The sequence below is a fragment of the Talpa europaea genome (genome assembly GCF_964194135.1).
Source record: "Talpa europaea genome assembly, chromosome: 2".
Taxonomy (NCBI): Eukaryota; Metazoa; Chordata; class Mammalia; order Eulipotyphla; family Talpidae; genus Talpa; species Talpa europaea.
In genome coordinates this window covers 117,230,085-117,253,280 of record NC_140068.1, presented here as the reverse complement: position 1 = coordinate 117,253,280, position 23,196 = coordinate 117,230,085, and the positions used below count along the sequence as shown (strand labels likewise).

Below are 23,196 nucleotides of genomic sequence, written 5' to 3'. Positions count from 1 at the left end.
TTCAAAAATCAACTGGACACTTACCCATCTCCCATGGGCCTTGGCAGCAGACACTTTGCTAGGCGGCAAGATGGGATGTGGCAACTGAGGGAGGAGTTGGCTCTGAAGGGTCTGGAGGCTGGAGGGGTGGCCTTTCAGACTGATGTGTAGAGGTGGGCAGTATTCATTCCTGTGGAGAGCGGGTGACGTGGGAGTCCCAGGCAGAGGGTGGGTGCAGGAGATGATCAGGATCCGGAGCCCAGAGAGCGCTTGGCAAGAAGGTAAGGTGCCTGGGGTGCCCTGGGCTGGGGGATGACCTCTTCCTGATGTGGGAGGGGACACCGAGCTCTGGGTCTCCAACTGCATTGGGTGGCGTCTCATTGTTTCTTCTGTCTGTCCAGTCCCATCAGAACATGGAGGTGACTGGCTCACTCCAAACGGAGCAGCACACCAAGAGCGAGCTGGCCACGAAACTTGGCCAGCTGCGGGAGAATCTGGCAGAGCTGCAGGAGCTGGTAAGGCCTGCGCCAGCTGGGAAGGGCTTGGAGGCCTCTGGGAGGGAGGTCCTTAAGCCAGGACAGAGGTAGCTCCAACTCAGGGCTGGGGGGCACTGAGGACCCTGCAGTCCTGCCAGGTCCGTGACCACCTGTGCCCTAGGCTCTGACATGAAGTGGTGGGTTCCTCGGGACTGCAGGTCACCTCCCTGCTGGAGGCATGAGCCAGTAGGGGAGAGACGAGGAGACGTGGAGACATCCTGGTTCCAGAATTGGCTCTAGGTCGCGCTTCAGTGAACAGGGCTGAGCCTCAGCATCCTTCACTTCAGAGAGCACTAGAAAGCAGTTCTGCTGCGGTGAAGGAAGGGGCCTGGACTGGTGGCAAAGTCCCACAGTGCCTGCCTCAGGAAGAGGGGCCTGTGCCTGTCCCCCGCATCTGTGGGCACAGATTGGGAGGTGCCTCGGTGGCAGGAACCAGCAGCAGCGGTGGTCTCCACTCTGCTGCTCCACCACTAGTCCATTGAGGCAGTTGCTCCTCAGAACTGCCCTTTCCTGCACGCTTCCTGGGTTATGGCAGGACCAATCAGGTGCAAGCTATGAGCTGATTGGTGCTAAGTGGCCCAGTCAGCCAAGGATGAAAAATGGTCCAGGGCCTCCCTGGTGGCCTAGGGGTTAAGTCTTGGCACCATCACCACTACTGCCTGAGTTTGATCCCTGGCCGGGAGCTGACCCACAGGGCGCAGCAGACCTCTCCTGCCTTGCCAGCTGCTCCCCTCAGCAGTGTGTTTCAGTCAGTCTGCCTGTTCTGCTCACTCTACACCTCTGGCCAATACCCCAATTCTTCTGCACAAAAAAAGAAAAATGGTCCAAACAGACTTGAGGTTGGGACACCCTGAAGAGTGATATAAGCCAGGGTTAGAGGGAGCTGAGGGGCTCTGTTCCAACCTCCAAAGAAAGAAGGGGAAGACTCTGTTCCTGGCCTCTCAAGAAAGGAGGACCAGAAGCTGAAAGAAGACAAGCAGCATCCAGTAGCCAACTTCTGCGGGAGGAAGAGAGGATGAAGACCTCTGTCAGAGACTGGGCCTCCAGTCCTGCGTCTGACATCACCTGAAAGGACCACCAAAGGTTCCGGGCCTCATGTCTGAAAGAGCTGTTTGTTGTTGTTGTTGTTGTCCAGCAACTCACAAAGAGCTATTAACTCTTGGTGTCTCTGATACCGGCTGGGATACCAACTGAAAAGGGTATTCACGAGGCATGAGGATGGGATGCCAGGATAGGCCACAGTGGCACCCACCTGCCCGGGCTCTAAGACAAGAGGGCTGCCAAAAAGCCCCAAAGCCAAAACCAAGGGCTGGAGCAATCCAGTACCCATACGAGAGGGCCCTACAGGCTGCAGCCGATAGTGCCCAGTAGGGGACTCATCATGTGGTTCTCAACCATGTGCACAATTGCAAGAGACTTCAGGCTCTGGAAACAACCAACTTGGGGGCCTCCCCTGGTGGCGCAGTGGTTGAGTGGTGGGCTGCATAGCTGTTTGAAGCCTCTGCTGCCCGCAGACTCTGCAGCGCCGTTTGATCCCTGGCCACCAACGAGGGTCCCACATGGCGTGACAGTCCTCTCCTGCTGCCTGCTGCTCCCCTCAGCAGTGTACTTCGGTTTTTCTGCATGTTCTGCTCCCTGCTCTGGCTCTGGTGAATTCTCTCACCCTCCTGCACTTCTGACTGTACCCAGTGCTTGTATAAATAAAATTAAAAAAAAAAAAGAAGTTCTGTTTGCAGAACTTCTAACCTCCTGGAACCCCCTGTGCAGAGTAAGCAGGTGTTCTCAGAGACTCCAGCTCCCTTTAGGGCGGCAGGTGCCAGCACACCAGCAGAGGACCTTACACTACTTCAAAGGAAACCGGCACCCCCCTGATCACTGCAGCACTCTTTACAGTAGCCAAGCTGTAGAAGGGATGGTACATAGATAATAGGATACTACTCATCAAGAAACATAAACTCATGCCATCTGGGGCAACATGGATGGAGCTAATGGAAATAAGCCCAAAGGAGAAAGACAAATACGTCACTTAGATATAGAAAAATTAAACAAAGGGCTAGTTTAAGCTATCCTTTGAGTCTCCCCGGTGGTGCCTGACTACTGGCTGGGGCTGCAGACCAGCCCAGACTTTCTGGCCTGGCAGCGCTGGATGGTGGACTGACCCTCTCTAGTTTGACATCAAACTCATTTGACGACAAAGCCTGACTCCAGCTGACTGAATCCCCCATTGTGTCTTGTTTCACCTGCACCACCGCTGGGTCCCCAGCCTCTGCTGTTTGCTGGGTCTGAGATGGATCTTGTACTTGATGCTGCTCGTAATTTTTTGTTTGTTTGTTTTTAAGATTCATTTTTTATTTATTTATGCATACAAGAACTGGGGTATAGGCCAGAGGGGCAGAGGGTGAGAGGATTCACCAGACACAGAGTAGGGAGCAGAATAGGCTGATCCACTGAAATCCACTGCTGAGGGGAGGGGTGGGTGAGACAGGAGAGGTCTGCTGCCCCCTGTATGTTGCTCTCTAGCCAGGGATCAAACTCAGGTCTAAGCAGTGATAGCACTCAGACTTAAACCTTATGCCACCAGGGAGGCCCTCTTTTATATATTTTTTACATCTTTTGATATTATTTAAAATAATAGAAGTGCTCCTACTGCTCTACTTTCATAATAAACACGCTCCTTCCTCCCAGCCCTTGGCTCAGGTCGGGTTTACACGTGTCTTTGTCACCTTTACTCAGTGTCCATCTCTCATGACAGAGCAAGCTCCACGTCTCCGGGGTCCTCTCTCTGCTCCCCATTGCATCTGCAGGGGAGGCAGCTTGGGGAGGCAGGAGCCAGCCAGGGAGAGGGATGCTGGCAAGTGAAGAGGAGGCAAAGGCAGAGAACACTTGGGAGATGCTCCCTGGTTCCCTGAGAAAAGCATTTCTCAAAGTGTGGTTGTGGAATCCTTGAAGTCACCCAGAGCCTGTCACAGGAACCACGAGGTCAAAACTATTTTCAAAACGTCACTAAGACACCATTGGCTTTTTCACTATTTCGCCATCTGCTGAGGTAAAACTTACTAAAAATGGAGCTTAAATTACTAACTGCAGTTATTCTTCACAACTACCTACCACAGAAACACAGCTCCAAGCCAGTTTCACTTCAAAGTGTTTTGGCTGAAGCATTAAAAATTATCTTCATTATTCTGTCATCCTCAAATCCACATTTTACAGCACCTGATGCGATGACACGCAAGTGCACACACAACACTCCTGCTGGGTCCCCAACTACCATGTGCCAAGGAAAACATTTGCATGAGATGAATTAGACTGAGAACTGGGGAGGAGTCACAAGTGTCCAGGGCCCAGCACAGGTGGTGGAGACAGAAGGGAGGCCCCCTGTGCTGGGCCCTGGACACTTGTGACTCCTCCCCAGTTCTCAGTCCCCAGTGCCTGGAGGTTCCCAGAGAACCAGTCAGCATCACTGCCTGTCTAGGTAAGTCTCCACCCACCAGCCTAGGGTCAGAAGCTCCCCAAACCCCAGCAGTGCTGATCACGGGGCCCCCAACCCTGCTCCTGCTGCTTCTCTCCAGGGCTCTGGCCCAGACAGACACCTGGGCTGGTGAGTGCAGGGTGGAGGGAAAAGGCTTCTGCAAAGGAAGCTGCTGCCTTAGGCCCCTCTGTCACCCCCGTGGCCCCCTCAGTCCTGGTCCCTTTCTGTCCCCCCACCCTGCCTCCTCCTTTTGTCCCCTGAGTCTTGCCCCCTCTGGACCCACTGCCCATGTTCAGTCTCTGGAGCTCCCTCCCTCCTGGACACTTTCTCCCCTGCCCCATCTCCCCGGGACTCAGGACCTGCCCCGGGAGGAGGGTCCGCCAGGCTTCACCCCTCCCCGCCCCCAGGCTCCCCTTCTCTGAGGGTGTTAGAAATGGTGATGTCCCGCCCGGCCTCGGGGAGCCCCGGTGCATCGCGGGGGGCTACGTGGACGACCCGCAGTTCGGGGGCTCGGCAGCGACTCCCCGGGCCAGAGCGCGGAGCCGCGGGCCCCTGGGCGGGCGGGCGGGGCGGGAGGGTCGGGCGAGGAGACGCGGCTCCGCAGACACTCGGCGCGGAGGCTCCAAGCGCTCCTGGAGGCCCCGCGCGGCCACCGCAGCCAGAGCCGAGCTGGGAGCAGCGCGGGCCGGGGCGGGTCACCGCTCCCGCCCCACCCCCCGCCCCGAGACTCGGGGCCCCGTGACCCCCGAGGCCGTGGCCCCTGCCAGGCCCCTTGACCAGGGAGGAGCCCGCGGGACTTTCACCCTTTAGGTTTCATTTAAGTTTGGGATTATTCAGGGCGGGAGATCGGGTGCGGGCGGGAGACCACGGGGTGACTGCAGGGCGGGCTCAGGGTCTCCCACGATCCAGAGGACACTGGGCTGCGCCGCGGGGCCCGACGGCGCCTCCCCCGCGGGCACGACCAGCTCCCCACGACGGCGCCGGGGACGCGCCCTGGGCGGGGACCTGCGCGCCTGGACCCGGCGGGCCCGCGGCTCAGCTCCCCGGCGCGAGGGGGAGGGGGAAGGTCGGGCAGAGCAGGACGGGAGCAGCCTGGGGGGCGGGTGCGTGGTGGGGCCCCCAGACTCCTGGGGGTGGGGAAGGAGGCGCCGCGGCTCAGAGGTGAGAGGGCTGCGGGGCCTTTGATCTCCCTGAGGCGCGCACCCCGCAGGGAAATGGAATCATGGTGAGGAAGCGCCCCCTTCTGGCCAGAGAGGGAGCTGTCGGCCTCGTTTTCCAGCTCTGGGATGGAGACTGGCCCAGAGGCTCCTACTTTTTCTGAAGGACAATTAAGGAATCCAGTTCCTCCTGAGAAAGAGGGGAGACCACCCCTGAAATCACCCTGCACAGGATCCTTTTGACCGGCAGCCATCTTAGGAACAATGAGTTTCTCTCTCGAGATCTTGTTTTTTGGTGAGAGAGCATTTTTGGAGATCTCACTCCTGCCTGTCTGTGTCATCACCCTCCACCCAAGTCAGCAACAAAATGCTCAGAGACCTGCATCCCACCCTGGGCTCTCACCTGCTATCCCGGACTCCCAGACCAGGCTGTTTTTGGGGGTTTGTGCTCCTCCCTCCAAGCATAGTCTTCTGTCCACTGGAGTATGGTCACATGAGGCTGCTTCAGTGTCCATGGAGGAAACACAAAGCATGAAATGTCTGATTCTTCCTACTCAGGCCCCCAATCGCCCTATGTGACCCATCACCCCATCTCTGAGCATGAGGTTACCCTGAGGTGCTGACCCTGGGCTTCTACCCTGCGGACATCACCCTGACCTGGCAGCAAGATGGGGAGAACATGACTCCAGGAAATGGAGCTGGTGAACACCAGGCTGGGGGTGGCGGGGTATGGAAATTACCAGAAGTGGGCAGCTGTGGAGGTGTCTTCTGGAGAGGAGAAGAGATATACATGCCATGTGCAGCATGAGGGGCTGATAGCACCCCGAGTCCTGAGATGGGGTAAGGAGGGGGATATGGGCACCCGGCTGACTCAGGGGCATCAGAAGCCCTTCTGGAGACCTTCAGAGGATCACACTGAGGCCTCAGGTTCAGGGTCTGACCTTCTCTTCCATTCCAGTTCCCCCTCCTCAGTTCTCCATCCTTGCTGTCGTCCTCATTTCCAGCTTGGTTCTCTTTGGAGGTGTGCTCACTGGACACAAGGTGGCTTCATGTGAGGGGCTAGAAGAAGTGCTCAGGTAGGGAAGGGAGTGGGGGATCTTGTCCACTGGGGGCTTTCATGTCCCAGGGAGAACTTCCTACCCTGTTAATGGGCAGTACCATCCACACGTGTGTGGCCCAAAGGGCATCTGGTCCAGTTCCCTCTCACCTCCGTTCTTCATTTTTCCCAGTCCAAACCTGGGTCTTTACTCACAGTTCTGGAAACTTCCCTGTGGTGCAGGATTAGAAGATTCCTTTAGGCTTCTGACCTGATTCATCCCTGGTCTCACATGATGCTTCTTCCCACAGGAGGACAAGGAGGAAGCTACACTCAGGCTGCAAGTAATTGTGGTCAAGGGTTGGATCCCTGAGCCCCTGGGAACAGTGTAGCTGGAGCCCATGGGGGAGTCACCCTCATCTGTTCCTCCTGTGGTCTCATCTCTGACCAAGTTTTGTTGTGTTCTCCCCCAGCAGCCACAGTCCCAGTGCTCTGAAATTTATCTCAGCCCCTAAAAGGTGAGACCCTTGAAGACTGCTGGGGGGGTTGGGGTTTGTGGCAGAGAGGCTGGGACAAGATTTTGGGGATGCTTTCAGGAGGACATCTTGAGAATGCAGTGGACCATTGATATTGTTAACACTGAGGTAATTCACCTGAATTTCTTCCTCATTATTTTCTTTTGGGGTATTAGACAGCTTTCCGTGGGCCTGAGTGTTACAGGATTTATTTTTGCCCACATTTTGTGGCTTTATGATCCCCTGGTTTAAACCACTTCACACCTTTGAGAACGGCCCATATCCAAAAGACCAGAAACAACAAGTGCTGGCAAGGATGTGGAGAAAAGGGGACAGTCCTGCATTGTTTTTGGATATAGACTGAGCCAGCCCTTCTGGAAACAGTACTGAGGTTTCTTAAAGAGTAAGTGTGGTTCTGTCATTGGACCCAGCAATTCTACACTGAGGATCTCCTCAGAGAGGATAAATACTCTCCTGTGAAGGAATCTGCACTCCCGTCACGCCACCAGTGCAGCAGTATTTACAGTAGCCAAGCTATGGTAACCACCTAAACGCCTCCAAACAGGTGACAAATCAAGAATTTGGGATTATATGTATACATATATGTACATATACAGGTGACTCCAAAGGACATGAACTTTGGGGTTTGGGGGAGGGAGCTGTCAGGGGTGAAGATGCCACCACATCCTAGTAGGGGCCAGGGTGGGGGGAGGGGAGTCCTGCCCAGCTCTCTACACCTCAAGCCAACTATGAGATACTTCTCAACCTCCTCCACTTCCTCAGGTCCTGTGCTTTTTCAGTCCTGCTCAGAAGCTGCTTCTCCATGGAACTGCATTTATAGAGGTGTTGTTCTGACACTCTCTACTCTGTGTGCAATTTGAATTAATTTATTCTGGAGCTTGATGTTATTTGATTTCCCATCATCTTATGTTGTGTATCCTGTCATTCCTGTTACACACACACACACACACACACACACACTCACTCCCCTCTCCTTGAGAACCAGACCCTCACTCAGCACTGGGGTTACTCTGACCCTCTGTCTCTGGTTCCCTCAGAGTCGCCCTCTCTGCAGTGTCTCTACTCAGCAGTTTCTGAGCAGCCCCAGGAGTCCCTGCACCTCCTGCCTCTGACCTTATGGGAAACCAGCCTCTCAGCCTGCATGACAGTGAGGAGGCGAAGGCAAAGTCCTGAGGTCAGTGACTGATGGAGGAGACAGTTTACTTTTTTTTCTTTTTACCTTCATTGTATTATTCAACTGAGGTTAGCATTGGTTTACAACACTGCATGTGTTCAGAGGCAAGGGTCACACCTCTTCAGATGTTTGTTACATCACACCCACCCTAACGGCACCCACAGTCTTAACCATAGTCCATTGGACCCTCTTCCTACTTTGTTTCCTACTCTTACCCCCAGCCCATAGCTTCCATTCTGCAGTCATATATATAGAGTATGTTTTGGTTTAGTTTCATCTGTCCCTGCTTTGTTTCTTTATATTACAAATATGAAATCATCCAGTATTTAACTTTCCCCTTCAAACTTATTTCACTTAGTATCATCCCATCCATATCTATCCATGTTGTTGCAAATCTAATATTTCATCTTTTTCACGGCCGAGTAGTATTCCATTGTGTATATAGCTTGTATTCTTTATCCCTTCACCTACCGCTGGGCACGTAGGTTGTCTTCATTGCTTGGTTATGGTAGACAGTGCTGCAGTGACCATAGGAGGTGCATATTCCTTGGAATTAGTGTTTTTACCTTCTTTGGGTAAATACCAAGGAATGGGATGCCTGACCATGTGACAGGTCTATTTTGAGGAACCTTCATTTTTTTTTTTCTATAGGGGCAGGACCAATCTGCTATCCATTGAAAAGAGAGGTTCCAGGTTACCGCCCCGCCCAAGGAAAGGTGGATCTGAGCAGTGATGAGAAGCTAAGGAAGAGGAGGAAGATGTGGAGTAAGATGAGGAAAGGAGACTGGAGGGGGAGCATGGAGCAAAGAGACATGTTAAGAAGAAACCACACTTGCTTCTCACTTGGACTTGTGCCAGGGAGTTGGGGACATGGAAAGAGACATGTGAAAGAGACAAAAATGTGAATGAGAGACCCATCAGGAGGCTGACAATGGCCGCTTTTATCTTGATGTGGATTTTGATTTTGTTCTTGTCCTTCCAGACTCACCTGGCCCTTCCTGCCCCTTTCCCATGGGTCTCTACCTGTAGGTGCCTTAGCCTTGTGGCAGGCGTTCAGGCCCCAATGGGCCTGCTTTGGGCCAAGCCTGTTTGGCTGGGCATTTACCCATGAGGGGGACGGGTAACTTTGAGTGCTTCACTTGGGAACTATTCTAACTATATTCTTTCTCTTCTCTCTCTCTATTGCACACTGATTTTTTATTTTATACTAATTGTATTAAAGTGCTTTTCTATTGACGATCTTACACTTTAGAGTAGTTTTGTCTTTATGCAGCTGATGGCAGATCCCATGTAGAATGTGCAGTTTTGAGGGCCCAGGGAACCCCTCATTCTGCCCACTAACAAGACGAGACATCATTCCCACCCACCATGTGCCAGAGTTCCTTTTCCTCCACACCCTTCAATGGGCCATTCTCACAGTGTGAGGTGGTAACTCATTATGGTTTCAATTGGCATTTTCCTGACAGCACATGACCAGCATTTATCCATGTACCTATTGGCCACGTGTGTGTCTTCTTTAGAAAAAGTATCTATTTAGCTCCTCTGCCCCTGTTTTGACTTGTTTTCTTGTTTTGGAGTTCTTCGTAGATTTTGGATATTAACTCCTTGTTGGATTGATGATGTGCAAATAGTTTCTCCGATTTGATATTGTCTTTTCATTTTAACGATAGTTTCCTTCACTATGTAGAAGCTTTTTTCTGATGTGATTCCATTGGTTTCTTTTTGCTTTTGCTTCCTTGGAGCACAGAATGCATTATGGGCAGTGAAAATACTCTGTATGATATTCTCATGATGGACACAGGTCATTATACATTTGTCCAACACCCCGAGAATGGACAATACCAGAGTGAACCCTGAGAGAAACCATGACTTTGTGACTGTGACATGCAGGTCCATCACTTGTAGTCGACGTGTCAGTCTGGTCTTCACACATGATTTGGACATGATGTGTGAAGAGTTTTATAAGTTGAGGAATGAAGTGTAATTTACTTTAGAAAGCATATTTCATGCTCATACAAGAACATTTAAATAACACTCAAGGATACTCATCAGTCATTCCCCTCCACCCCCAACACCCCAGTCAGCCAATGTCTGCTCAAAACCAGTTAGCAATTTATCTTTTATCTTCTAATACATATATATTGGAGATATATATATCTCCATGCTCCTGTCTGGGCGATAGTGTTTGTTTTCCCATCAGTAAAGGAGTTCAGGTCACAGATGCGGGGAAACATTTGCAAATCACGAATCTGATAAAGGACTGTATCTACAAATAATGCCTAAAACTCAATGATCAGAAAGAAATAACCCAATTTTAATAAGGACAAAAATAGTGTAATAAATGAATGGCAACTCATTTGTAAAAATGTACAAAACTTCCACACAAACAGCAACTGTAGTCATAGAAAAGTAAAAATATGAACAAATGTTCAATATCACAGTTAAGAACAACAGTGACACCATCACCCTGCTGCCCAGGGTGTGCACAACAGGAGCCTCATCAGGTTCATTGTAAAAGATCCTTAGGGGCTGAGAGACACATCAGAGCCCTGGGCACTGTCGCTGCCTGGTTGAGAACAAAACAGAGTCTGGTCAGAGATGAGACCACAGGAGGGAGTGATAATGGTGACTCCCCCATGGAGTCCATTTACACTGTCCCCAGGGGCTCAGGGATCAAACCACTGATCCACACTTACCTGCAGCCTGAGTGTAGCTTCCTCCTTGTCCTCCTGTGGGAAGAAACATCATGTGAGACCAGGGAGCAGTCAGGTCAGAAGACCTAAAGGAATCTTTTAATCCTGCAGAACAGGGAAGTTTCCAGAACTGTGAATAAAGACCCAGGTCAGGACTGGGAAAAAATGAAGAAAGGAGGTGAGGGGGACCAAATGCCCTCTGGGTACCATACATATGTGAGGATGGTAATTCCCATTAACCAGGTAGGGCAAGTTCTCCCTGGGACTTGAAAGCCCCCAGTGGAGAAGACGCCCCCAGTCCCTTCCCTACCTGAGCCTTTCTTCCTCCACATCACAGCTGCAGCCACCGCAGTTCCAGTGAGCAGAGCTCCAAGGAGAACCAGGCCAGCAATGATGCCCGCAGTGGGGATGGAGGACTGAGGAGGCACTGGAAGGGAAGGGAAGATCATACCCTGAGCCCCAGACCTTATCCAGACCCTCTGAAGGGCTCCAGAAGGGCACCTGAAGGCCCTGAGAATGGCCTCTGTGCCCACATCCTTCTCCTTACCCCATCTCAGGACTTGGGGCTCCAGCAGACCTTCATGCTGCACATGGCATATGTATCTCTGCTCCTCTCCAGAAGGCACCACCACCGCCGCCCACATCTGGAAGGTTCCATCTCCCCCAGGCCTGGTCTCCACCAGCTCCATCTCCTGGGTCAGGTCCTCCCCATCTCGCTGCCAAGCTAGGGTGATGTCCGCAGGGTAGAAGCCCAGGGCCCAGCACCTCAGGGTGACCTCATGCTCAGAGGTGGGGTGGTGGGTCATGTGTGTCTTTGGGGGATCTGAGGTGGTAAATCAGAAAATTCACTTTGTGTTTCCTCCATGGACACTGAAGAATCTTCATGAGACCATCCTCACAATGGACAAGACAACTGGTGTGGCAGGAAGAAGCATAAAATGTAAAAAACAGGATAATCTGGGGAAATCTGTGAGATTCTCCTATTATTAGAAAGTTCTAGAATGAGGAATTAAACCCAGGGTAGGATGAAACAGATGGAGAAGAACAAAGACTTTTTACTCCTGACCTGGGTGGAAGGTGAATGACACAGAAAAGCAGGAATCACATAAATGAAAATGTTCTCAGACCAGAAACAAGACTGAGAGAGAAACTCGTGGTTCTCAAACAGGCCCCTGGTCAAAAGGACCCGGTGACGTGTGATGTCAGGGACTGTCTGTCTTTCTCAGGAGAGACTGGATCCCTTCACTGTCCTTCAGGAGAAGCCGGAGTCTGTGGGAGTCTCTCTAGTGCAGAACATGAAACCCAGGGGAGTCCCCCTCTCGGGACTAGAGAGAGGACTCATTTCCCGCAGTGACTCCAGGCAGGGGGGGACCGGGAGGCCTCCAGGCCCCTCTTACCCGTGCGCTGCAGAGTCTCCTTCCCGTACTCCAGGAATCTGTGCAGCCACCTCAAGCACCTGCCCTTCACATAGTTCCTGATGTGATTTGCCATGCCCTGGGCCTCCGACTGGCTCCGGGTGGTCTGAGCTGCCATGTCCACTGCGGTCCAGGAGCTCAGGTCCTCGTTCAGGGCGATATAATCAGCACCGTCATAGGCGAACTGCTCATACACACGGAGGAGGCAGCCGTCGGGCCCCACCTCGCAGCCAAACATATCCTGGAAGGTGTGAGACCCTGTCCCCGCCCGTGTCACCCCATGGTCACCCCGCCCGCAACCCCTCCCGCCGGCAATAAACTAAACAGAATGAAATGGGATGAAAGTCCTGCTGGCTGTTCCCAGGCAGGTTGCAGAGAAGCCTGGAGGGGGAGACCCCGAGCGACCCCCATCAGTGGGGATGGGGGGGCTGACCGGCCCGGACCCGCGCCAGCTCACGGTCTCGCTCTGGTTGTAGAGGCCGCGCAGGGAGTCCAGCTGCACGCGGTACCACAGTGTGCGCTCCCTTGAGATCTGTGTCTCCCAGTCCCACTCCTCCTGCTCCACCTGCTCCGCCCAGTGCGCCCTGGGCTCCACTCTCTGGTCAGGGGTAGTCACTGTCGAACCGCCCGAACAGCATGTCATCCACATAGCCCACCGAGATGAAGCGGGGCTCCCTGAGGCCGGGCCGGGACATAGCGGTGTGGAAAACCCTCATGGAGTGGGGGCCTGGGGGCGGGAGGGGAGACCCAGGCTATTCTTCTCCCTTTCCAGGGCTCGAGTCCCAGGGGGCGCCCACGAGACAGAAAGTGGGTGAAAGACGAGTGAGACCGAAAAGCGGCTGCGGGATGAAAATGGCCGGGACTCGGGGGGCCAGAGGAGGCTGGGGTCTCGGGGGGGACGGAAAGGGGCCAGGCCAGGGCGGGGCCGAGGTGGGGGGACAACTAGGGCTGCGGTGAGGTCGCGCCTTTCCCACGCCCGCCCGCGCCCTCACTCCCGCCTCTGGGAGCGCCCTGTCCCCTCCCGACCCGCACTCACCCGCCCGGGTCTCCCTCGGGGCCGCGGCCCCGCGAGCAGGAGCAGGAGGGCTACGCCCCCCATCCCCCAGGACGCGCCCCCACCCGGGCTGGGGAGACGGAGTCCCGGCGGGCGGGCGAGGGCTTTGGAAAGGGAGCCGCGGGGCTGCTGATTGGCTGCTCTGGAGACCTCCAGGCAATGGGGAGTGAGCCCTGGGGTGACGCACCAGTATCCAGGAAGGAGGACCCGACAAGAGCTGTGAGAAGTGAAACTGGGGAGGTGAGGAAGCCCCAACAGTCACCTTCCAGCCCCTGGGGACTGAGACCTTGGGAGCCACACCTGAGACACTCCTCTCCTGCACCAAGACCTTTGTCACACGGTCTTCCTGAGTCCAGGCCCAGGAATTGGGTCAGCGATTCTCAAACATTTTTCTTTCAGGATGTCTCTACAGTCTCACAATTTATTATGGATCCCATGTATAATTTTTTAGGTGGGTTATAGCTTTAAATATTTACTAGAATAAAACCTTTCAAAATGATGTTATTACTTCTTTACTTTAGAATATTAATAACCAATGTATGCTAACAAAGCATTTTTAAGAAAATAACTTTCTGCAAATGTAAGGATAATTGCACAATTGTATGAATTTTTTTTTTTAAAGTTACCTATTGTTTCACTACACTTTATATATAGTGTTAATTACACTGGGATCAAGTTATCAAAAATCATGTGTTTTACTTTTTACCACAGATCCCAAATGAAAAATTAGTCCATACTGTAAGTTGTCAAGTTTATAGTGATAGGACTCAATTTTCCATAATTTTGGTTTTCTCTGGGAGTTTACATTTTATTAAGGCAACAAGTGCCCTCAGTTAATTTTTATTTATTTTTTTTAAAAAAATTTATTTATTTATACAAGCATTGGGTACAGTCAGAAGCATGGGAGGGTGAGAGAATTCACCAGAGCCAGAGCGGGGAGCAGAGCAGGCAGAAGGACCGAAGGACACTGCTGAGGGGAGCAGCGGGCGGCAGGAGAGGTCTGCGCGCCATGTGGGACCCTCCTCCGGTGGCCAGGGAGCAGCCGGGGATCGAATCAGCGTCCCAGCCCTGCAGAGGCTGCGAGCAGCTTCACAACCCAGCACTCAACCACTGCGCCACTAGGGAGGCCCTCAGTTGATTTTTATTTTTATTTTATTTTTTTTATATAGGCATGTTTTATTTATTTGTTTGTTTGTTTGTTTTGTTTTTTGTTTATACATGCACTCATACAGTCAGAAGCACTGGAAGATGAGAGAATTCACCAGAGCCAGAGCGAGGAGCAGAGCAGGCAGAAGGACCCAAGTACACTGCTGAGGGGAGCAGTGGGCGGCATTTTTATTTTTATTTATTTTTTTTGTATTATCTTTTATTTTTACATATGTAGCTGCTTTTTTTTTATAATAAATTTTATAGTTATATTCCCCATACAATTGTAGCCCCCCCCATTCTGACCCCAATCCCTCCCCTCCCACCCCTGCCCCCTAAAAGTGTCTCTGGTTCATAGTTTTTTGTTGATTTTGATTTTCACTTTCTTATAGTTATTCATTTTCCTGGTCCCTTATTTAAGTTTTCTAGATTCCTGCTATGAGTGAGACCATCCGGTATTTTTCTTTTTCTTTTTGGCTTATTTCGCTGAGCATGATCCCTTCCAGCGCCATCCATGTTGCTGCAAATTGCATGTGTTTATCTTTTTTGAATGCTGAGTAATATTCCATGGTATATATGTACCACATCTTCTTGATCCAGTCATCTATTTTTGGGCATTTGGGTTGTTTCCAAAGCTTAGCTATTGTAAACAGTGCTGCTATAAACATAGGGGTGCAGGTGTTCTTTGGAATTGATGTTTCTGTGTCCTTTGGGTAAATACCTAGGAGTGGAATTGCTGGATCATATGGAAGCTCTATGTTTAGTAGGTCCAGAAATCTCCACACAGCTTTCCACAGTGGTTGGACCAGTTTGCACTCCCACCAACAGTGCAGAAGAGTTCCTTTTTCTCCACACCCTCGCCAGCATTTGTTGTTGCTAGTTTTTTTAATATGTGCCATTCTCACTGGTGTAAGATGGTATCTCATGGTAGTTTTGATTTGCATTTCCCTGATGGCAAGTGATGTTGAACATTTTTTCATATGCCTGTTGGCCATTTGCATTTCCTCTTCAGAGAAGTTTCTTTTTAGCTCTTCTGCCCATTTTTTGACTGGATTATTTTCTTTGTTGTTGTTGAGTCTCATCAGCTCTTTGCAGATTTTTGTGATCAGTCCTTTATCATTAGTGTTGGGTGCAAAAATGTTCTCCCAGTTGGTGGGGTTTCTCTTTGTTTTTGTTATTGTCTCTTTTGTTGTGCAGAAGCTCTTTAATTTGATGTAGTCCCAGCTGTTTATCTTTGCCTTCACTATCACTGCTTTGGGTGATGTGTTTGTAAAGATGTCTTTGATGTGCAAATCACGTAGTGTTTCGCCTATATTTCCTTCTATATATTTTATGGTTTCAGGTCTTATGTCTAGTTCTTTAATCCATTTTGAGTTGATTTTTGTGTATGGTGTGAGGTAGTGGTCAAGCTTCATTCTTTTGCATGTAGCGACCCAGTTTTCCCAGCACCATTTATTGAACAAACTTTCTTTGCTCCAGTGCATAGTCTTTGCTCCTTTGTCAAAGATTAGTTGACCATAAATCTGTGGGTTTATTTCTGGATTTTCTATTCGATTCCATTGGTCTGTATGTCTGTTCTTGTTCCAATACCATGCAGTTTTGATGATTATGGCTTTGTAGTATAGTTTGAAGTCTGGGAGTGTAATGCCTCCATTCCCTTCTTTTTTTTTCAGGAGAGCTTTGGCTATTCGGGGTTTTTTGTGATTCCATATGAATTTCATCAATAATTGTTCTATTGCTTTGAAGAATGACATTGAAATTTTGATCGGAATAGCATTGAATCTGTATATTGCTTTTGGAAGCATGGCCATTTTAATAATGTTTATTCTTCCAATCCACGAGCAGGGGATGTCTCTCCATTTCTTTGTGTCTTCTTCTATTTCTTTTAACAGTGTTTTATAGTTTTCTTTGTACAGGTCCTTTACCTCTTTTGTTAGATTTATTCCCAAATATTTGATTTTTTTTGTTTCAATAACAAAAGGGATGGTTTTTTTGATTTCTTCTTCTTCAGATTTATTGTTTGTGTATAGGAAGGCTACTGACTTTTGCGTGTTGATTTTGTATCCTGCCACTTTACTGAACTGATTGATGAGTTGAATTAGCTTTTCTGTGGAGTTTTTGGGGTTCTCTATGTATAATATCATATCGTCTGCAAATAGTGATAGTTTGACTTCTTCTTTTCCTATTTGGATTCCTTGGATGTCTTTCTCTTGTCTTATTGCCCTGGCTAGGACTTCCAGTATTATATTGAAAAGCAGTGGTGAGAGTGGACATCCTTGTCTTGTTCCAGATCTTAATGGAATTGCTTTCAGCTTTTCACCATTGAGAATGATACTGGCTGTTGGCTTGTCATAGATGGCCTTTATGATGTTGAGGTATGTTCCTTGTATCCCAAGAATTTCAAGGGCTTTTATCATGAATGGGTGTTGCACTTTGTCGAAAGCTTTCTCAGCATCTATTGATATTATCATATGGTTTTTATATTTCTTTTTGTTGATGTGTTGGATAACGTTGATTGATTTTCGGATGTTAAACCATCCTTGTGCCCCTGGAATGAATCCTACTTGGTCGTGGTGAATTATCTTATGGATACATTGTTGGATTCTGATGGCTAAAATTTTATTGAGGATTTTTGCATCAGTGTTCATTAGGAGATTGGCCTGTAGTTTTCCTTTTTTGTGTTGTCCTTGTTAGGTTTTGGTATTAGTGTAATGTTGGCTTCATAGAACGTGTTTGGTATTGTCCCTTCCTTCTCAATTTTTTGGAAGAGTTTGTGAAGGATAGGCACTAATTCGTCTCTGAATGTTTGGTAGAATTCATTTGTAAATCCATCAGGTCCTGGGCTTTTGTTTTTGGGGAGGTTTTTGATTACCATTTCAATTTCGCTAATTGTAATTGTCTGTTTAGTTGTTCTATTTCTTCTTTATCTAGCTTTGGGTGATTGTAGAGTTGTAGGAATTTGTCCATCTCCTCTAGATTGTTAAACTTGTTTCCATATAACTGTTCATAGTAGTTACTTATTATTCTTTTGATTTCTGCTGTGTCCGTTGTGATTTCTCCTCTCTCATTGATGATCCTTTTTATTTGTGCTTTCTCCCTTTTTTCCTTTGTGAGCCTGGCTAGGGGTTTGTCTATTTTATTGATTTTTTCAAAGAACCAGCTCTTGGTTTCATTGATCTTTTGGATTGTTTTTTTTTTTTTAGTTTCAATTTCATTTATTTCTGCTTTGGTTTTTATTATTTCTTTTCTTCTACTGGTTTTGGGGTTTTTTTGTTGTTCTTTTTCTAGATCTTTGAGCTTCGAGATTAGGTTGTTTCTTTGAGTTCTTTCTTGTTTCTTGATGTGAGCTTCTATTGCTATATATTTTCCTCTTATTACTGCTTTTGCTGCATCCCATACATTTAGGATATTGGTGTCCTCCTTGTCATTCAATTCAAAAAATTTTTTAATTTCTTCTTTGATCTCCTCATTAGTCCAGTGGTCTTCCAGTAGTGTGGTTTTTAATCTCCATGAGGTAGGAAAGTTCCTTGCCTTCTTTTTATGGTTTATTTCTAGTTTGATGCCTTCATGGTCAGAAAAGATGGTTGATATGATTTCAATCTTGGTGTATCTGTTGATGTTTGTCTTGTGAGTGGGCGGCATTTTTAAAAGGGACAGACGCACATTCATTTTCAGGAAAGTGTTGCCAATTCAACTAGTCTAAGTAAACGTGTTTTTAGCCATTCATTCCTTCAATTAAAAATGATATTGCCTGAATTCACTTCATACATTTCCCCCCCCTGAGACACAGCTCTTTGGACGGTAGCAGACACGCCTTATGTGTACTTCCTTGTCATCGTTTCAGACCTTTATAAAAATGTGGATTTCAGGATGATAAATAGAAAATATGCTTTCATGATTTAACCAGGACATTTTGAAGTAAAACTGGTCTGGATTTTTTTTTTTTCTGCAAGAAAGTGGTGGTAAAAATAACTACTACTGCAGTTGGTACTATAATTTCCATTCTTACTAAGTTTTATCTTAGCAAATGTCAAAATACTGAAAGGCAAATGGTATCTAAGTGATGTTATAAAAATAGTTTTGACCTCCTGGATCCCGTGAAAGGTTCTGGGTGACCTCAACAGTTCCACAGACCAACTTGAGAAATGCTTTTCTCAGTGAACAAGGGAGAGTCTCTGCCTTTGTCATTTGTCAAGTGTCCTCTACCTTTGTCTCTTATTGAGCTCTCAGGATGCATCTCCTTGGTTTGGATTTCCAATTTCCAAAGTTTTTCTTAGAGTTTTGTCCCTGGAATCTCTGGATGAGCACTCATTCCTCAGAGATGATGAGAGAGTGCTCAGTCTGAGAAGGGAGGTGGAGAGACAGGTGCTTCCCTTTGGAAATGGGACAGTTTATGTCTGGAGGCACCAGACCCACTTAATATACATTTCCATCCAATGACCTTGCCTAATCTTTAAGAGAGATATAGTATTGACCCCTTGATTTTACATGTGTTTAATGCATCTGACTTGATGCTCCCAAAGCATGAAGAGCAGTGCTGTCCAACAGAATGTTCAGGAAGAAAGAAATGTTCTATATATGCACTGACCAATATGGTGCCTCTAACTGTTGAATACTTGAAATGTGGTTCATGAGCTGAGATGTTGCATATTTTACTATGTATCATTTAAAATTAAGAAGCCATATGTGGCTAGTAGCTACCATATTGACGGTACATATCTAGAATGTTCTTAACTTTCAATACTTTGAAAGTATTGAAATACTTTACTGTCCCCCAATACTGCCCCCCAATACTTTGTTGTATAATAAAATAGTATAATAAAATATAATGTACAATAAAATTACCTTCATGTGGAAATCATGGATTTTTCTACATGGGTTTTAGGTATATCCTTAAAATATGGCATGTCCAAATAGTTTAATTAACATGTATTTTAACAACAGATGGAGAGGTGAGATCCCAAATCTGAATACAAACACTGTCAAATCGATGGCTGATGACTAAACTGTGCTGAGGTGTGGGACGTTCAAGAGAAACTGTCAGAAAACCAGAAGGAACTTAGAGGGCGTTCTACCCTTGAGTGACAGACTCATCCTGGTGCAATCTTTGAGTCTGCACCTATGACTGACGACTTCCCCAATCCACACAAGCTCAGAGAACCAGAAGAAAAATCTTACTGACTTGAGAAATCAAACATCAGATCTGGTGGTGGCATTTGGGTATTTGGGTACGCCAGGAAAAAGGTAACCAACAAGTGAATGCCAACATCTGGCAGACACTGTCCAAAACCTTTGTTGACCACTGAATTCCATGGAGACAAGTCAAACCCTTCAAGACCCAGGATGAAAATGCAGCAAGTGGAGACTGAAGCAACAGAGCAGGGGCCCAGCTGTGCTCACTGCAGGGACAGATTTGGCCTTGTTCAGGCAAATGTCCAACTTCAGTGGGGAAGAAAAGGAATCCCCAGAAAAATAAAAGAGTCCAGATGTGTTAAATCTTACATCTTTCATGTATTTAGAATTAAACCTGCTTTCTCCATGGCGCTTGTTTGAATAAAGCCTGACTACTCTCTACAAGGTATCGGCATAATTTTCTTTCTTTGACAAAAGGATATAAATATTTTGTGGCCAGATGATGAACAATAGAAGTGTTTCAAATGTCCACAATTTTTTAATACACTCAAGAGGTCAAGACCAATTCCCCTCCTGTGAGTCCCTGGACTTGCTGGCTCCCTGCTCCTGGAGGAGGCTGGGGTGCCCGCACCACTTCACAGTGAGGCTCAAAAGGCATCGCGATCTCCTGCTTGATCTCTCCTGCTCCTCTCTGGGGGAAAGACATTTGCCGCGCTGGATGGGCACTCAGATAAGGAGACGCTCACATGGTGAGGAACTGAAGCTTTTTTCCAGCAGCCACATGCATGAGCCTCTATGTAGATCCTTCCATGTCCACCAAGCCTTTTCTTCAGCATGACGTTGTGATTGCATAATGTGAGGCCCTGAGCTGGAACCACCACTGGAGCAGAGGCCAGAGGTGTGGAGGGTGAGAGGATGCACCAGAGACAGAGTGGGGAACAGAACAGGCAGATTGACTGAAATACATTGCTGAGGGGAGCAGCAGTCGAGTCAGGAGAGGTCTGCTGCGCCATGTGGGTAGCTCCCTGCCCGGGGATCGAACTGGTGCTGCAGAGGCTGTGGACAGCTTCATAGGTCATGTCTTAACCCCTGCGCCACCAGGGAGGCCCATAAATAAATAAATCTTAGACAACAACAAAAGAAGTCTTGGAGAAAGAAGTTATGAGGGTGGAAGCCCTGGGCTTGGGTCCTAGATCTGTGTCATGCTAAATATGGGAATGTTGCCACTCTCGCCTGTAAAATGGGACTAATAGAGTCTTGGTTGTCTGCCTCACACAGTTGATAAGAGGATTAAGCTTAAACTTACAGTACTGTAGAAGTGAACTATATATTGCTTACAAGAGATGAAGTTTCAATATAAAGACACATTGAAGGTAAATTGATGGGAAAAAGATAAGCTATGAAGATAGACATCATAAGGAGATTGGAGTGGTTCTACTAAAATCAGCCATAAAAAATTTTATAATAGAATTCATTGGCAGATATAGAGAACTCCCTCATGATGATAACATCTAATAGAGTGAGAAACTCCAGAGTACAGATAGAAAGGAGACACGTTGCCTGGCTAGGGTAGGGAGAGGGATCAAATATAAAGGTGCAGCTATTGACAAGAGCTAAGATATGCAAACAACATAAATGCCCAAAATCAGATGTCTGGATCAAGAAGATGTGCTATATATACACAAGGGAATACTTTAAGGCAATTTTAAAGGGTTTAGAATCCCCAAGAGCTCAGACACAGGGAGCCTGCACCTATCCTTTGGCCCTTTTCCATGGACCTTCACAGGACAGTTTGAGGGGGCAGGGAGATAACTGAGAGACCTGAACTCAGGCATGGAAATCCTGCTGAAGTCAGAGAGGAAGAACTAGGGGAAGTCCCGAACACCCACGTCATGGTGCTGCTGATGAGCAGCATGTACCTCTGGGTGAGGAGCTGCAGAACTGAGAAAAACATCTACTTTCTGTCCCCAGGTACAGATGGGAGTCTAAGGAGAACTGAGAGTGATTCCGGAAGAACTCAGAGTCACCCCAGAGATACACATGGGCCTTACCCTGTGTTAGGTTCTTCTCCCCACTGAGGGAAGGACCAGGAAATGGAGGTAGACAGCCCACCCCAAACACAACTACAAAAGACCCCCTGAAGACTAAGGGCAGAACAAGGATCTGGAGAGAAACCCCAGACCTTGCACTGAGTACTAGGAAGGGACCATGTACAGTTGGTAGAGGGCAGGAGCGTGGATACCTGTGTTAGGATACAGGGGGAAATTTTTCCCCACCCCCCTGGGTTCTTCTGACACTAGACAAATACATTTATATCAAACAGATAAGTAGGAGAAAATATCAAATTTAATAACAGATATGGAGAATTTACATTATAAATTCTAAAATAAATGATGCAAGTCAGCGGTTTATATTCTGTGTGAAGGGATCTAAAGTATAAGGTGGTTGGGGGTCATTTCACGTGATGAGGAGGGAACAACTTCATATGACAAAATCTTCCCTCTGGATGTTTGCCCTGCCTTAAGGTAGGTTCCTCTGATTTTAAAAAGGAAAAAAAAAAAAAAAAAAAGGTTGTTTCTGGAAATATCCTTAATTTAGTAAATCTAGGTAATCATTCTTGAAGAAGTAGTAACAGTTTCAGTTGAGGATCTCAACTGATCCTAGTTCTACATATCAAGATAACATATATGCGGGGGGGGGGATCTAGATATCTTAGGAAAAGTCTATGTGAACCTTTTTCAGGAGACTACTACCACAGAGGAATAAAGCAAAAGCAAACAGATCCTGTTAAAAATGAAGGTATGAAAGAAGTGATTGGCCTCCCTGGTGGCGCAGGGGTTAAGACATAACCTATGACGCTGCCCACAGCCACTGCAGCATGAGTTTGATCCGGAGCCAGGGAGCAACCTACATAGCACAGCAACCTCTCCTGACCCGCCTGCTGTTCCCCTCAGCAATGTATTTCAGTCAGTCTGCCTGTTCTGTGCCGGGCTCTGTCTCTGGTGAATCCTCACACCCCCCACAACTCTGGCCTGTACCCCAGTTCTTGTATGCATAAATAAATGAATCTTGAAAAAAAAAAAAAAGAAGTGATTAAATACTCCCAGGTGTTCACATCCCAGTCTGTAAGTGTTTTAGAAGAGGCTTGATGGAGATGTGTCAATTTGGCATGTGGATTATTTCAAACTAAGGTTAATAAAGACCCTGCAGGTTCTCATAGGAGAAACCTTTACCACTCCCTTAACTATCTTGAAAAATGAAAATTGAGACTATTACTCAGAATTAGGCTTTTTACCAGAAAGAACCCTTCGATGGTAGAAACCTATCTACAAGGCAGGGCAAACATCTAATTCAAAAATCTGGTCTTTGTCATATGAGTCACCCAGTCCTCATAATGTGAGTTCCCTTCCTCTCTCCTTGAAGGCCCTGGCCTCTATCTTATTCCTTAGCTAAGGACATAGACCCTCATTTGCCCCCACTGACCCTGGAATTCACATCCACTTAAATTCTCTATATGTGGGCCTCCCCAGTGGCTCAGTGGCTGAGTGCTGGGTTGCTAAGCTGCCCGCAGCCTCTGCAGCACCAGTTCGATTCCCGGCCGCAGGGCGAGGGTCCCACATGGCCCGCAGACCTCTCCTGCCGCCCGCTGCTCCCCTCAGCAGTGTACTTCGGTCCTTCTGCCTGCTCTGCTCTCTCCTCTGGCTCTGGTGAATTCTCTCACCCTCCCGCGCTTCTGACTGTACCCAGTACTTGTATAAATAAATAATAAATCTTTTAAAAAAATTCTCCATATGTATGTAACTCAATTTTGTTTTTTTTTTTTTTTTTTTTTTGTCCTATTGATGTATCTGACATTACTTTGTTGTTC

At 47.9% G+C, this 23,196-nt stretch overlaps 1 protein-coding gene and 1 pseudogene across 2 annotated transcripts in view; both read right to left on the bottom strand.

The window, feature by feature from the left end:
* Positions 1-407: 407 nt before the first annotated feature.
* Positions 408-12,690, bottom strand: LOC311188283 (class I histocompatibility antigen, Gogo-OKO alpha chain-like; the record flags this gene model as incomplete). The annotated part of the gene is made up of 4 exons (XM_084259419.1): positions 408-461; positions 10,847-11,403; positions 11,978-12,253; positions 12,612-12,690. 4 exons carry the CDS (start codon positions 12,688-12,690, stop codon positions 408-410), a joined length of 966 nt encoding a protein of 321 aa, XP_084115545.1.
* A 17-nt stretch (positions 12,691-12,707) lies between these two features.
* LOC311188282 (class I histocompatibility antigen, Gogo-C*0101/C*0102 alpha chain-like) overlaps positions 12,708-23,196 on the bottom strand; it is a 121,697-nt pseudogene continuing 111,208 nt past the window's right edge. Inside the window, exon 6 of the transcript in view lies at positions 12,708-12,722. The product of the transcript in view is annotated as a class I histocompatibility antigen, Gogo-C*0101/C*0102 alpha chain-like (transcript). The remainder of the gene's footprint in view (positions 12,723-23,196) is intronic.